At 37.8% G+C, this 16,620-nt stretch overlaps 1 protein-coding gene across 1 annotated transcript; it reads right to left on the bottom strand.

The window, feature by feature from the left end:
- Nucleotides 1-7,675: 7,675 nt before the first annotated feature.
- On the bottom strand, nt 7,676-15,884 carry LOC129685549 (prolactin-8A9-like). The gene is made up of 5 exons (XM_055619067.1): nt 15,854-15,884; nt 13,840-14,018; nt 12,027-12,134; nt 8,810-8,989; nt 7,676-7,870 (listed from the first exon to the last, which is right to left on the bottom strand). The coding sequence occupies exons 1-5, from the start codon at nt 15,882-15,884 to the stop codon at nt 7,676-7,678; spliced, it is 693 nt and encodes a 230-aa protein (XP_055475042.1).
- Between the last annotated feature and the right edge of the window lie 736 nt (nt 15,885-16,620).

The raw sequence follows: 16,620 nt of genomic DNA, 5'->3' as shown, positions 1-16,620 counted from the left end.
TACCTACCACAGAGGTCTCTGTAAAAACTCAACACAGTAGGGTATCGAAATAGATGCTGAGACTCATATCCAAACTTTTGACAGAGTGCAGAGCATCTTATGAAAGAGGGAGGAGATAGAAAACCTGGAGAAGACAGGAGCTGCACAAGGAGAGCAAAAGAACCAAAGTACCTGGGCCCAGTGGTATTTACTGAGACTGATCTAACCAAGGTCACTTCATGGAGATTAACCTAGAACACCTGCACAGATGTAGCTCATGACATCTCAGTATTCAAGTAGCTTCCCTAGTAAAGGGTGCAGGGGCTGCCTCTGACATGAACTCAGTGGCTGGCTCTTTGATCACCTTTCTCTGAGCAGGGTGGGGTCAACCTTACCAGGTCATAGAGGAAGACATTGCAGCCAGTCCTGATGAGACCTGATAGGCTAGGGTCAAATGGAAGGGTAGGAGGACCTTCCCTATCAGGGGATTGGGGAAGGGAATTGGGAGAAAAGAGAGGGAAGGTGAGATTGGGCTCGGCTTATGTAAAGGGCTAAAGCTGGGATACAATGTAAATAAAGTGTAATAAATTTAAAAAAATAAATAAAAAGAAAAAGTTGAAGAAATAAATATGGTGAACAAATTGTGTGTTTTGACATGTGTCTATATTTTAAGATATGCACTAAAATATTTTATATTTTGAAAAATAGGTTTAGAGGAAGAAAAATTTTTCCTTTACCTTTAAAATGTAAATTGATTAATGAAGTTAGTTGTACTATGTGGATGCAAGGAAAGCCAAGATTCCTCAAACCTACACAAAGATTTATAAGCTACTAAGGAATATTGAATGAGGAGAAATATTTTTTTTTTCATAAATTGCACATGAATTGGTTATACAATGCCAAGTGAAGCATACATATAAGTGATGTCATGCAGACTGATCAAGTTATAAATTTTACCTAGGTATATGTATGATATCCATCCATCCATATATATATATATATATATATATATATATATATATATATATATATATGGAACAATAATTAATAAATAGATAGAAGCTATGCATTTCAAATAGCTTTAGGAGGGCTTTTGTAGGAAATTATGAAAGGTGAAAAGGGATAAGGAAATGATGTAATTCTATCATAATCTCAAAAAAAGGAAGAAATAAATTGAGAGCCTTCCCCCCCGACTGAAAACAAAAGAAAGCCTCTTCATCAAATGGTGTTGGTCTAACCGACTGTCTGCATGTAGAAGAATCCAAATAGATATGTTTTTTACCCTGTACTATTTGGATCAAAGCCTCAACGTAAAATGAGATAAAACAAATGTATTAGGCAAGAGAGTGGCAAAAAGCCATGAACTCATTGGCAGGGGAGACAACTTCCTGAAAAGAACACCAACAGCTCAGGCACTAAGATCACATTTAATTAATGGGACCTCATGAAACTGAAAATCTTCTATAAGAGATTTGTAAGACTGTAAGGATACTGTCAATAGAACAAAACCGTGGTTTACGAATGAAAAAAGGTCTTTCAAATTCTACATCCAAGAGAGGGCTAAAATCCCAAATACATAAGGAAGTTTTGAGCAGAGTGCTGGATTCCTTATGGAAGATGAGGGAGATAGAAAGACATGGAGGGGGCAAGAACATGACAAGGAAACAACAGAGCCAAAATACCTGGACCCAAGTGAGCCTGCAGATACTCTAACAAAGGACCATGCATGGAGAAGACCTAGAACATCTGTTTAAAGATACCCCATAGGTTGCTCAGATTCCAAGTGGGTTCCCTAATAAGGAGTGCAGCAGCTGCCTCTAACATGAATTCAACTTCAGCTCTTTGATCACCTCCCCCTGTGGGGTGAAGCTTTTCCAGGCCACAGAGGATGATGAGACCTAATAAGCTGGGGACAGATCGAGGGAAGGAGGTCCACCTCTATCAGGGAACTAGGGAAAGGGCATGGGCGGGGGGAAGAGGGAGTATGGGTGGGAATCTGAGGAGACAAGGGAGGGGTTGCAGAGGGGATAAAAAGTGAATAAATTGTAATAAATAAATTAAAATAAAATTAAGAATAAGAAATTCAACACCAACAGCCAAATAACCAATCTAAAAATGGGGTACAGAGCTAATCATAGAATTCTCATCACAGAATCTCTAATGTCAATGTCCATAGTGATTAGAGAAATGCAAGCCAGAACAACTCTGAGATTCCATTTTACAACAATCAGAATGGCTAAGACCAAAAACTCAAGTGACAACACATGTTGATAAGGATGTGGAGAAATGGGAACATTCCTCCATTGCTGGTGGGATTGCCAACTTGTACAACCACTTCAGATATCAGTCTGGAGTTTTCTTAAAAAATATGGAGTAATTCTACCTGAAGACCCAGGTATGCTACACCTTTGCCTATAAAGAAATGATACTCCAAAGACACTGTATTTATAGCAGCTTTATTTAAAACCCAGAAACTGGAAAAAGCTCAGGAATCCCTCAAAAAAAAAAAAAAGCCTGGTTAAAGTAACAGTGCTATATTTACAAAGTGGAGTACTACTCAACTATTAAAAACAAAGACATCATAAAATTTATAGGAAAATGGATGGAACTAGAAAAAAATCATCCTGATTGAGGTAACCTAGATGAGAAAAACACACACAGTATGCATTTCCTTGTAATTGGACATTACCCACAATGCACAGGATAAGCCAAGGAGCGTCCAAGAGAAGATGCATGAACCTCATGTGGAAGAAAAAAATAAAACTAGACATCTGAAGTAGTAGGGAGAGTGAGGGAGATGACTAGAAGAGAGTTTAGGGAATGATTTGGGATGGGGATCAGGTGTGGGAAGAGCTGGGATAGTAGGAAGGGTAGGACCTGGAGAGAACAAAATTGGTACCAGAGCATCTCAGAGACACGGGAAGCCCCTAGGAGTCTATGGAGGTGGCCTTAGCTGAGATCACTAACAGTTGGGGACATAGATCCTGAAGTTGCCACTTCCAGTAGCCACCTGGGACTTCCACAGGAGGGAGGATGATAGCAAACCATGGATAAACCTTTCTACCCACTCTTTTTTTTTTTTCCTACAAGAAGTGTAGGGATAAAGATGGATCAGAGATGGAGGAAATGGTAAAGCAAAGATTGGCCCAACTTAAGACCCACTCCATGAGAGAGAGCCAACCCCTGGCACTGCTAATAATACCCTGCTATGTTTGGAGAATCATGCCAAGTATGAGCACATTCTAGAGGCTTCATCTAACAGATGATGGAAACCATGGCAGAAACCCACATTTACTCAAAAGGAGGACCTGGGGGAGTTTTCTGGAAGATTGGGAGGAAGCATTGAGAGCTGGAGGGGTCAAGGACATTAAAAGAAGACCTGCAGAGTAAACTATCTTGGGCACAAGGGGGCCCACAGAGACTGAAGCACCAACCAAAGCTCTTCCTTGAGCTAGACCTATACCACCTACACATATGTAGCAGATGTGCATCATGGTCATCATGTGGTTTGCCTAACAGAGGGAGTAGGGACCTTCTCCCACTCTGTTGCCTTCCTTGATCCCTTTCCTCCAGCTGAGTTGCATTCTCTGGCCCCAGTGGGAGAGAATGAACTTACTCATGCTGTGACTTTAGGTTCCAGAGTAGGTTGATACACGTTAGGGATCTTCCTTTTTCTGAGAAGAAGGAAAGGGAGGAATGGGGAAAGGAGGAAAGAGGATTGGGCAGGGAAAGAGAGAGGGACAGGGCAGTGTTCAGGTTATAAAGAGATAAAATAAGTAAAAGTAAAAGAAATTTAAAAAGCTATATAGGTCACCATGATACTTAGGATTTCTGCTTGTTTAATTTGTTTTGTTGTTGCTATATGGTATTTTGTTTGTTTGTTTTTTGCTGCTGCTGTTTGCTTGTTTTTGTTGTGTTTTGTTTTGGTTTTTTGTTTTTCAAGAAGTGTTTCTCTCTGTAGCCTTGACTTTCTGGAACTTGCTCTGAAGACCATAGAAATCCACTTGCCTGTGCCTCCCAAGTCTTGGAATTGAAGGCTTGTGCCACCATTGATTAGCAAGAAATGGATGTATAGGGGAGCTTCTCTGGAACAATCTGGAGACCTAAGACAGGTTCGGTTTCTTGGAGGATATGGGGGTAAATCTGGATGAGGGTCGAAGCAGTGAGGATTAGGATTAGGGTGAAGAGGATATCCCCTATAGCCAGGCAAGGCTTCCAGCAGGGAGGAGACACCAATGTAGTCACAGAGACTTTGATACAAATTTTACCTCTCCAGCAGGGAGGAGACACCAATGTAGTCACAGAGACTTTGATACAAATTTTACCTTGCCTACAAGGTGTGCAGGGATGACTTTGTGCCATCCTACAAGAAAACCCAGAATTCCATTAGAGTTGCACATGTAGTCGATTGTATGGTACCCACTGGGGCAACTATGCCTACCAGGGGACAAACCCTTGACAACAATTCTTCCTCTCTGATAGTTATAATTAGCAAATGGCTCCTCTTCTAGATACATGCCCTCATTACCTCTCTGTGCACTGATTTTGTCTTCGTGACCTTTTCTTAGTATTTTCCATCCTGCCATAATCATGTCTGTAATGGTACTATTATGTAGTGGAAAATACCAATTTCTGGAAACCATATACAGCCCCTGACTTTTACAGTCTCTTCCCCACCCTTTCCATAATGATCTCTCAGTCTTGGGAGAAGAGACTATGACATGCCTCATTTAAGGTTGAACACCACAAAGACACTTAACTTCTGTACCTGCCATACATATGGGTACCTGACATACCCATAAGTCTTTGTTTTGTTTGCCCTAGGTTGTACTCAAAATTAGTTTCTCCAATGAGGGCTGAGAGATCCACTAATCCGGGCATATAGCAATAAGTCACTGGGAATTGGTTTAATGTTATATTCCATTCTCAGAAAAATACTAGTAGGTTCTTCCCTATGAACATGACCTGGCTAGCCACAAGTTTAGGGTCTTGATAACTATTATAACTACAAGCTTTGTTTCTGTCATTAAACCCAACTAGAAAGTGGTTAGTTAATCCCATGACAGTCATTTTATTATTGCACCAATGGGCATAGATTGCCAGGCAGACAGTTATTGTAGCTCACAGGCTTCATGTCTGGGTATGCCTGATGAGTACTTTTCCCTTCTTGCACCATTCACAGCAGTAATGATGAAGCATCCATGTCCATTTTGTAGCTTGATCTCTCCTTGCTCCATGACTCAAGTGTGAGGAATACTCAGGAATCAGATTTTATTATCAAGTTTTAGAGACTAACCAAGGGCCTTTTGTGTTTGGGATCTATGGGACCTCACTGGTTACTAACTCCAAGAGGCCATGTATTTTTAACATAGTGGTTTTTTTTTTGTTATCTTGTTTTGTTTGGTTATTAATATATGTGTGTATATACATAAACACATATGGAAGCTTACACAGTGTAGGGTTCCACATGAATTTTTGGAAATGTCTTTAATGCTATTTGCCCCTCAACATATATTGTATTCTACAGTTCTCTTACATCATGCATCCAAATTTAAATTTTTCTGTTCCATTATGCCACATTAAGTTGTTATGCCACTACATTCCAATCTCCTTCCTTCAAAACCCTCCCTACCCATGGACATTTACTAATTTGCTGACCAACCTCTGTGGATATTTTTTGTTATGACTATAATTTAAATTGAAATTTGGTTTGATGTTGGCTATAGGCTTGCTGTAGGAGTAGTGCTACCTCAAGACCCAGCTATACCACTCCTAGGTATATACCCAAAATTTGCTCAAGTACACAACAAGGACATTTGTTCAACCATGTTCGTAGCAGCTTTATTTGTAATAGCCAGAACTTGGAAACAACCCAGATGTCCATCAACGGAGGAATGGATACAGAAATTGTGGTATTTTTACACAATGGAATACTACTCAGCAATCAAAAAGGAGGAAATCATGAAATTTGCAGGCAAATGGTGGGATCTAGAAAAGATCATTCTGAGTGAAGTATCCCAGAAGGAGAAAGACAAACATGGTATATACTCGCTTATATAGACCTACAAGATATGATAAACATAATGAAATCAACACACCTAAAGAAGATAATCAAGAAAGTGGACACAGGCGAAGGTGATTAATCCTCATTTAGAAAGACAAATGGGATGTGCATTGAACGTATGACAGGAGTCTACCACAAAAGGCATCTGAAAGACTCTACCTATCAGTGTTTCAAAGCAGACACTAAGACTTATAACCAAACCCTTGGCAGAGTGCAGGGAATCATATGAAAGAAGGGAAGTTAGTATGATATCGAAAGGATAGGAGCTCTACAAGGACCAAATATATCCGGGCACAGGGTCTTTTCTGAGACTGACACTCAACCAAGGACCATCTATGGATATAACCTAGAACTTCTGCTCAGATGTGATCCGTGGTAGCTCAGTAACCAAGTAGTTTTCCAAAGTAAGGGGAACACGGACTATTTCTAACAGGATTTCAAGGGCAGGCTGTTTGACCCCCCCCCCCCAGGGGAGGAGCAATCTGTTAGGCCACAGAGGAAGACTTTGCAGCCAGCCCTGAAGATACCTGATAAAACAGGGTCAAATGAAAGGGGAGGAGGTCCTCCCCTATCAGTGGACTTGTAAAGGGCCAGGGAGGAGACCAAGGAGGTCGTGTGGGGTTGGGGAGGGAATGAGGGAGTGGGATACAGCTGGGACACAGAGTTAACAAAATGTAACTAAAAAGAAAAATAAAATTAAAAAAAAAAAAAGAAAGAAATTTGGTTTGACATTCACATACTATTGATCTTGTCTGTCAGTTACCTTGGCCATTGAGGTCTCTAATAATCCATATAATGTTTACATTACATTTTCAAACAGTAGGAAAAATGTCACTAATATTTGTGATGAAATTATTTGAATCTATAGATTTTTGGAAAGGTATACATGCCCACAATATTAATTCTGCAATTAATTCAGCTTAGAAACACTCTACATCTTGGAGGGACCTGTACAACACATTTCTTCACACCAAGAAATGAAAACTTGCAGAACATACATGTGATGGTGCTATGGAGGAGCAAATTTATAATGGGGAACATGACACAGGAGGCAGAGATTTAACTAACTGACATTTGCATCTTAAGACAATTTTTAATTTTTCAAAATGAATTCTTTGGAAATTCTATGCATAGAGTCTGTTTTTATTATATCCTCTTCATGTCTCCTTCCCTCCAAGTCTTCTTGAGGTTGTGGAGTCAAACAGCAAATGGACTGGACTGGCTGTGCTCTCACTGTGAACCGTGTTTTTCAGGACAGTCTGGATGTCATGAAGCATTATGGCTTATATTTCTTGTTAATATACATGGATTAGAGTTTTACATTTTGATAGTAACCTCCTACTTTTCTGTGAGTTTATTGAAGTAAACCATACATTTATTTTTTATGGTTAACATCTATTGTTTGTGATAAATTTGATTGGAGTAAACTAAGTTTATTGATAAGCATTTTATTCACTGAACAAAAAGAAAATAGGCTATTGGATATTTCTAAAGAAAATGCTTTTAATTATGTAAAAAGAGACAGATTATACTCACAGATACATTTAAAAGGTATAAAATTAGAAAAAACTTCTCAGCGATGGACTGTCATGGACCACCTCCGAAGCAGACAGGGTTGAGATTCAAGAAAGGTTAGGTATCAAAACAGTTGTTGGTCATTTGACACTTCAGTGTTTCGAGATGAAATAGAGTGAAGTATATATCTGAGCGTAGGCAGTTGGAAAGGTTAAATATTGCCAAAAACTTATCATTTCTGAGATTTGATTTTATGTATGGAAGATGTTGCCAGCGTGGGAAATTTTCCTCTTTCTCTTCTGTAGGATAGACCTAAAAATCAAAATAACAGTTACTTGTTGAGTAAATTGTTAGTGTTCATTGTTTCTTATATGTGCAATCAGAAAAATACATTCAAAAATGTACTGCTTCCATCAAAGATATAGGTTTTCATTTATGTAGGCCAGGAGACTGTCCAGCAGTTCATCTTTTAGGAAGTATGATCAAGACTCATATATATTTGTTCTAATAAACAATGGATCACAGACAAGTAAGTACTTCTTTTCAGAAACAGAGGGAAAGTAGAAAGTTTCACTTTGAGTCTGCAACATTAGAAGAGCTAGTGTCGGTTTCTCACTTAGGACACTCTTACATATCATTTGTATATCACAGAAGCTGATATGCGCCAACATTTGTTTATACATTTCAACTAAATCCATTTCCATGAAGTTTATGAATGAAAATCTGACCTGTAATGCATATCGGATGGTGATTTAATATATGAAGCCTAGGGATGACTATATTAGAAGGAGCTGAGCTCTTTCAGTCTATCCGGGACAGGAGTCATCTAAGTGCTTAATAGTAACAGTTGTGTATAATAATGATCCCCAGAGTGGTAATGATAAGAAGCAACTCTGAGAAGGTTGGAGCTGCCAGCAATCTCAAAGTCCAGTGGTTCTCAACTTTCCCAAGCTCTAGTGAACACCATCCGTAAAATAATTTTTGTTGCTACTACATAATTGTGATTTTTGGAAATAGTCATAATGTAAATACATGATATACAAGATATCTGATAGGCAACTGCTGTGAAAGGGTCCTTAAACCCCCAGGGGAGTCATGACCCACATGTTGAGAGCCACTGTGTTAGGAGAACATTATCCACAAGTTCAGATATTTGCAAGTTAGTCTGGAAATATAAGGCATTTCCATTTATTTTAATTTAGACAACCCACATCTTTTATGAATGAGAATAAGTAATGGAAATTTTCTCACCTTGGTGAGTATCCATCTAAGGTCATCCAGGAGTTCTCTGTTGTTCTCTTCAATCTCTTTGGCTTTTGAAAGGATAGTTTCAGGAACATCGTCCATGGCACTCAGTTCAACCACCAGATGGTACAGAGGGGCATCCCAGGCACCCACAAAATTGATCAGCATTTTTAAATATTTTTCGGTCTGAAGAAACACAATATAAACATTATTTTATTGCATTAAAATAATTTCATTGAAACAGTTTTTTTCCTGTAATGCTCTATGGCCCATGTTGTAAAGATATTGCATGGTGTGAAAATGTAAAATTGTAAACAATCCATCTATTATCTACGAAAATATATCCTTAGCTCTAGTGTGATATTTATTATTGGTTATTGTGTATCAATTGATAAAACAGGTCTTTCTGGGACTCAATAGGGACCAATAAGATTTGACTAAGGAAATAGAGATATCATCAGACAGGGGTAAGAGGCTCAAATCATTTTCACTCTGAGATTCATACACACCCAATAATTTATGACATTCATTAATGTACACATTTAAAATTTCTATATAAATTTAAGAAAGTAGAACAAAGATACAATGAAGAGAGCATGGCACTCATGAATGTGTTTTCCTGTTGCCTCTGACAGACTAGGATATTTGTTGCCATGTATAGGTTAAGAACCATGACACAGTATTGGATTTAATAATGGAATCAACAGCAATCAAAACAGCATATTGCCTCTCCAGGATTTGATGTTCATATCTGATTTAAATCATTCGCTTTATTGATGTTTGTTAGTTTCCTCAGTGGCCATGAATAATGAGAATAGGAATATGAAGATGTAAGTGGCATGAAGGAAAGGAGCAGGCAAATGGTGATGACAATAGATGGGAGCATGCTGTCATGTGATTCAGACTGAGATCTGCAATTGGTTGATGTGCCCACCTGGATTCTTAAATTCCATTCAAGTGTAAATGTCCTGAAAAACTTTTCAAAATTGCCATTTGTTTTTATTTTTTACTGAAATATCACCAGTTCCCTTTAAATTACTTGCGAAGTTCAAATATAGCAATGCTAAGAGTTTGCTTTTTGACTTTCTAGCAAAATTCTACCTCTGAAGAAATGTTTAGTTTCATCATATCTCTGTCTTTGTTTTCTTTACAGTTGTCATATAGTATTCAAATTAAATAAAATTCTGTTATGTTATTTCATGGAATCATAATGAGGAGATGATTGCAACAAAAAATAGAACTGCTAGAATATATAGACCTTATGACCATGAATTAGGGCATTGTTGCATACTTAGGAACATAATTTTAGGAATTCTTACCTGGCATTTGGTTAAGGCATAGAGAAAAATGAGGAGACAAAGAGAAATATAAAATAAATATAGAACCAGGACAGATTTAAAAATCAAGAATAGAAGTGATAGTGTTCAGTAATTTAGAATGCCACCGTAGAGAACCCATTAACAACAGGTAATGAATACAGCTACATTTTCACCTATTACATAGGAGTGAGTATATAATCATAAACAGCCAATTTAGCTAAAAGAACCCTAAAAGATACTAAGAAAATTCTACTGTAAATTTATCCTAAAATATCTACTTCTAAATGGACTATTTAAGAATCTACCTTATCACTGGTTAATTGATTTTATTCATAATTTATCAAGAATATAATGTAATTTTTCATACTTTATGTCCAATTTTTTCTGTATTCATTTTTACTGGATCTATCATAATTCCTGAAAAACCAACACAGCCAAAAATACAGTGCATTAAGGAAACACACCTTGATATATTTTCTTTTTAAATTTCTTTTATAAATTTATTACAATTTATTTATTTGTATCCCAGCTGTAGCCACCTCTCTCATTTCCTCCCTCATTTGTTCCCAATCCTGCCCTAGCAATCCTGCCCTCCCTTCCTCTTCTCCTCCCATGCCTCTTCCCAGTCCACTGATAGGGTAAGTCTTCCTCTCCTTCCATCTGACCTAGCCTATCAGGTCTCATCAAGACTGGCTGCATTGTCTTCTTCCTTGGCCTGGTAATGTTGCTTCCCCTGTCATGTGGAGGTGATCAAAGAGCCAGTCACTGAGTTCATGTCAGAGACAGCCCCTGCTCCCCTTACTAGGGTACCCACTTGGATACTGAAATGCCACGGGCTACAGATGTGCAAGTGTTCTGGGTTAATCTCCATGAATGGTCCTTGCCTGGAGTATCAGTCTCAGCAAATACTTCTGCGCCCCGAATTTTTGGTTCTGTTGCTCTCCTTGTGGAGCTCCTGTCTTTTCCACGTATTTCTATCTCCACCTTCTCTCATAAGATTCTCTGTACTGTGTCCAATGTTTGGCTATGATTCTCAGCATCTGTTTTGATTCCTAACTGGGTCGAGTTTTTTTCAGAATTCCTCTGTGTAGGCATCTGTCCTGCTAACTCTTTTCTCGCTCTTCCAATGTCTACCCCATTTGCCTTCCTGAATGAAGATTGAACATCTTATCCAGGGTCCTCCTTCTTGCTTATCATTTTTATTTGTAAAGATCTTAGTATGTTTATCCTGTATTACATGTCTGATATCCCATTATGAGTGAGTATTCCATGTGTGTCTTTCTGCTTTTAGGATACCTCACTCAGGATGATCTTTTCTAGTTCCCACCATTTTCCTGATTTCCTTGTTTTTAATTGCTGAGTAGTATTCATTCTCTAAATGTAACACAATTTCTGTATCAATTCCTCCGTTAAGGGTCATCTGGGTTGGTTCCAGGTTCTGTCTTTTATGAATAAAGCTGCTATGAAAATGGTTGAGAAAATGTCCTTGTTGTGTACTCAAGAAATTATACAGCAACAAACCAGTATTCCGATTAAAAAACGGAGTACAAAACTAAACAGAGAATTCTCAATAGAGGAACATTGAATGGCAAAGAAACACTTAAAGAAATTCTCAACATCCTTAGTCATCAGGGAAATACAAATCAAAAAAAAAACCCCTGAGATTTCACAGTACACAAATCAGAATGGCTATGCTCAAAACTCAAGTGACAATACATGCTGGAGAGGCTGTGGGGAACCCTCCTCCATTGCTGGTGGGAATGTATACTTGTCCAACCACACTGGAAATCAATCTGGTGCTTTCTCAGACAATAAGGAATAGTGCTACCTCACGTTCCAGCTATACTACTCCTAGTTATATATCACGTATATATACCTAGTATAAAACAAGGACATTTCCTTACTGCAATATTTGTGCTTTCACTTCCCCAAGTTGGAGGGTTCGTGATCCTGGAGTGGCAGTGATTTCTGGCACGGTAATTCGGATAATCCTCCCTCATCATTTTTGAAAGCTGCAAATAAAAAACAAAAATCAGTTGCTTTTCAGAAATTATATAAATGACTTCCTTAACAGGATATTAATGTAGTTGTTGGTTATCTAAATTTTAATCATAAAACTTCATAAAAACTAGTATTAAGGAATTAAGAAACTGACCATCAACTAATTCTTAGACTCATGTATCTGCATCTTAATTTGGCTCTTCACCAAACTTTTGAACTTCTTCTTATTCTCCTGTATTCCTAATTTTTCTAAAAGTTACTATTTGGAAGGCAGACACTGAAAGAAGTAAGGTTATCAAGAACTAAATGTTTTAATTATCATCTTTCTCTAGTATTTCAGCAGGAAGCCATAGCACATGTTTATTAATCTTTCTGTAAATACTGATATTGACCTGCTCAGGTATCAGACTTATAAATTTATTAATTGAACATTGAATACATAGCTGTGTAATACAAAGACTTTAATAGTTTTAAAATGAAATTGTGTCTTTGTTGTTACAAAATTACCAATGAAAGATACACTATTTAAAATAAACTCTAGGCGACCAAAATAAGAAAATATTAAATTTTATTTAATCCATTAGTGATTGTATGATTAATGAAATATCAAATTGTATTAAATATATGATTTAGGATATCTTATTTATTTCTAATAATCAGAGAACTCATGAAAGCTTAGTAATTATTGTGAAGGTTAAGAAGTTAAAAAACTGTCAGTTAAGAATAAGAAATAAATAATACACAATAATGCTTTCTTATCTAAGTTGCAGTCATTGGCATGAGGCTTCTTTGGGTAGCAACTGGAAAAAGTTAGGTACTTACAATATTCCTAAAATATTTGGCAGAGCCGTCATTGCGGAACTGAGTCATGTTAAGGGAAACAAAAATAACATCTAGTCAGAAAAAAACAACATAAAAACATGTTTATTTCAAACAGAATCACATTCTCTTGATGCCCATCATATTGAAGATTTGTCTATTTTTTTCTTTGGATTTTCTGACTTTGAGAAATGAAGTGTATCAATCAGCCTGAAATGAACAGAAATACTTCTAATTCTGCCCTGATATTGGCCAAATTCTAACACTATAAATTCTTAAACCACAATAACTAGTATTTATGTGCTTCTTAGAAATCTAGATTTTTTTCCTTCCTTCCTTCCCCCGCTCTTTTTTCTTTCATATCTCTCTTTCTCTTTCCCTTCCTTTCTCTCCCCTTTCTCTCTTTCTTTCTTTCTTTCTTTCTTTCTTTCTTTCTTTCTTTCTTTCTTTCTTTCTTTCTTTTTCTTTCTTTTTTCTTTCTCTCTGCCTCTCTATCTTTATTCTTGCCTCTTCATATGCTTTTGTTTACCTGTATTCCAAATAAATAGTTCACTGCACTGTCCACAATTAGAGTGAATATCTTAAATGCCCTAAATGAACACGTCCAATTGAAATTCATTCGTTGAATGTAACAAAAGGAAATGATTTGTAAAGGTAGTCATATTTGTAAAGGTCTCTAGTATAGGGTATTTTTTTTTTCACAAAAACAGAGAAAATGTAGAAAAATCATTAGATTCAATGACATTTTATGAAACTGTCCAGTTGACCCTTCCCATGTATCAGTAGTTGGTATGTCCTTTACCAATGACGTTATATTTTCTGATATTTGAGTTATGAGGCTTAATGTCTCAGGTTCTAGTACAATTCAAACATTAGTATGAAGGTTGAGGTACTTACAAATTCTTCATACATTTGATCAGCAAGATTATGGATTGTTTCAGCTCTCTTGAGGGCATTGTTAAATGTATCCACAAGGGGCTCCTTACAGCCTCCCTCTTCAGTAAGACATGGAAGAATTGCTGCAGCTTTCTCCCACAGCAGCAGGTTTGACATCACCAAAACCAGGAATGTCCCTGCTACATAGAAACAAGATTTGGAAAGGTGATGGGTGGGTGAGATTGGGAGGGAATGAGGGAGTGGGCTACAGCTGGGATACAAAATAAATAACCAGTGATTAATATAAAAAATAAAAAATTAAAAAAACAAACAAACAAACAAGAGCCACTTAGGAATAATGTATTGATCTGAGGTTTTCAAGGTTCAACTGATTCAAAAAACTTTTATCTGTCTCAAGTTTTCTTTACTACATGACTTGGTGTTGTATATCTTGTATGATAGATATAATCACTGACAGTACTTAGGCAAGTTAATATGTTTTCTTCTATAACAATTTGAGAAGGAAATCATTTCCCATCACTTCTGTTTCAGAAGTGCTTCTTTTTTTAAGTTTTTTATTAATTACACTTTATTCATTTTGTATCCCCCCATAAGCCCCTCCCTCCTCCCCTCCCGATCCCACCCTCCCTCCCCTTTCTGCATGCATGCCCCTCCCCAAGTCCACTGATAGGGGAGGTTCTCCTCTCCTTTCTGATCTTAGTCTATCAGTTCTCATCAAAAGTGGCTGCATTGTCCTCTACTGTGGCTTGGTAAGGCTGCTCCCCCCTCAGGGGGAGGTGATCAAAGAGCAGGCCAATCAGATTATGTCAGAGGCAGTCCCTCGTCACATTACTATGTAACCCACTTGGACACTGAACTGCCATGGGCTACATCTGTGCAGGGGTTCTAGGTTATCTCCACGAATAGTCCTTGGTTGGAGTATGAGTCTCTGGGAAGTTCCCTGTGTTCAAATTTCTTGTTCTTTTACTCTCCTTGTGGAGACCAATTTTACAAATGTTTGCAACTGAAATTAATTCTGAACTAGGATATTTAAGCCATTATTAAGATGATGTGGTAACCTTGGAGTTTTAGCTCATTTTCAGTTACCAAACTCTTAAAGATTTTTTAAAATTTTTATTTATTTACTTATTATAATTTATTCACTTTCTGTCACATCTGTAGCCCCCTTCCTCATCCATTTCCATTTCCACTTCACTCCCTGTATTCCTCCTATGCCCCTTCCCAGTCCACTGATAGGAGAGGTCCTCTTTCCCCTTCATCTGACTCTAGCCTGTCAGCGTTTATCACAACTGGCTGCATTGTCTTCTTCTGTGGCTTGGTTAGACTGCTTCTCCCTCAGGGGGAGATGATCAAAGAGCCAGCCACTGAGTTCATGTCAGAGACAGCCCCTGTTCCCCTTACAAGCATGCCCATTTGAAGACTGAGCTGCCGTGGACTACATCTGAGCAAGGGTTCTAGGTTATCTCCATTAATGGTCCTTGTTTGGAGTATCAGCCTCAGAAAAGACCCCTGTGTCCACATTATTTGCTTCTGTTGCTCTCCTTGTGGAGCTCCAGTTCCCTCCAGGTCTTTCTATCTCACCCTTCTTTCCTATGATTCCAGATCAACACCCATATAACTTAGCAATTCCAAACTGACTTTGTATTTTAGGACAACATTCTCTTCATCTTTTGTATTAGTAACCATGTCTCTATTTATTGTCAAATATGTTGAGAAAGCAAACAGATAAACTGTGCTATTTTTTGTTCCACCAGTGTCCAAATGGTGATATCCACCACCAAGTTTAAAAACAAAAATTTCCCTGCACTCTTGTATACTTGTACTATACCTTTCAAGAAAATAATTTTAAAGGATGTAAGAAAATCTATGCTGGAGTTTTTTTTATAACTATGAACAAGTATTTGTTCATATCAGGCTGAACATCAATGATTCCTAAGAACTTCATTAATACAAACTAAACTAACAATTTCATTGAATATTTTTCATAGAGAGAGACAGAAGAAAATTCACTTACAGAAGTGAAGTTGACTCAATGGCAGCTCCATCGCTGAGGAGTTCCCAGGCAGGATGAGTGCTGACTCTGGTGAGGTTCTTCACTGGAGTCATGGATTCAGCTAGTTTCCTCCTAGTACATATACCAGCAGATAAGCCCCAAGGGTATGCATAGCCGTGCGACAGCAAAGTCATGTTCATACGTGAACCATGTCTGTATGTCTCCAGGGAATGTTAACAGATTTATTATCACATACTTATCTCTTTCTGGAGGATTTCCTTTTGCTTCTTCCTGCGTCATGATTCCTGTCCAAGATAGTTTTGATATCTCTGAAGCCATCTTAGCAACCTGATGAGAAATGGTCAGGAAAAAAAAAATGTTCATAATTACTTCTATTTCCTTGGATTCTAATATTTTTCTATCTTCCCTGTTGTAGGTGGTAATTAAAATTTACTATTGGTTTATCTTCTTCTAAAGCTGGCTGCTAATCTTAAACAGCTGTATAACCAAATCACCACACAGAGACTGGGTTTTTAGTTAACCTAGAACACAATGCTGGGAAATATTTACTCCCTCCTAAACCTCCAAGCCCTCAGTTTCCTAACATTTAGATTTCCCACATTATACTTGCTTTTTGTGAAATCTTAGGTCTGGTTCATGATCCAAGTCCTCCAAGCTCTCTCCCCCCACTCATGCTCTCCTCGGGTGCTCTCTCCTCGAGCTCCTCCTCCTTCTTGCCCCTTCCTGTTCTCTAGCTCCTCCCCTCTTTCTTGTCCTCTGGCTCCTCC

Source organism: Psammomys obesus, unplaced genomic scaffold (assembly GCF_907164565.1).
Source record: "Psammomys obesus unplaced genomic scaffold, mPsaObe1.curated_primary_1811, whole genome shotgun sequence".
Taxonomy (NCBI): Eukaryota; Metazoa; Chordata; class Mammalia; order Rodentia; family Muridae; genus Psammomys; species Psammomys obesus.
Note: the sequence above shows the minus strand (reverse complement) of the source record. Positions and strands in the feature narration are given on the sequence as shown.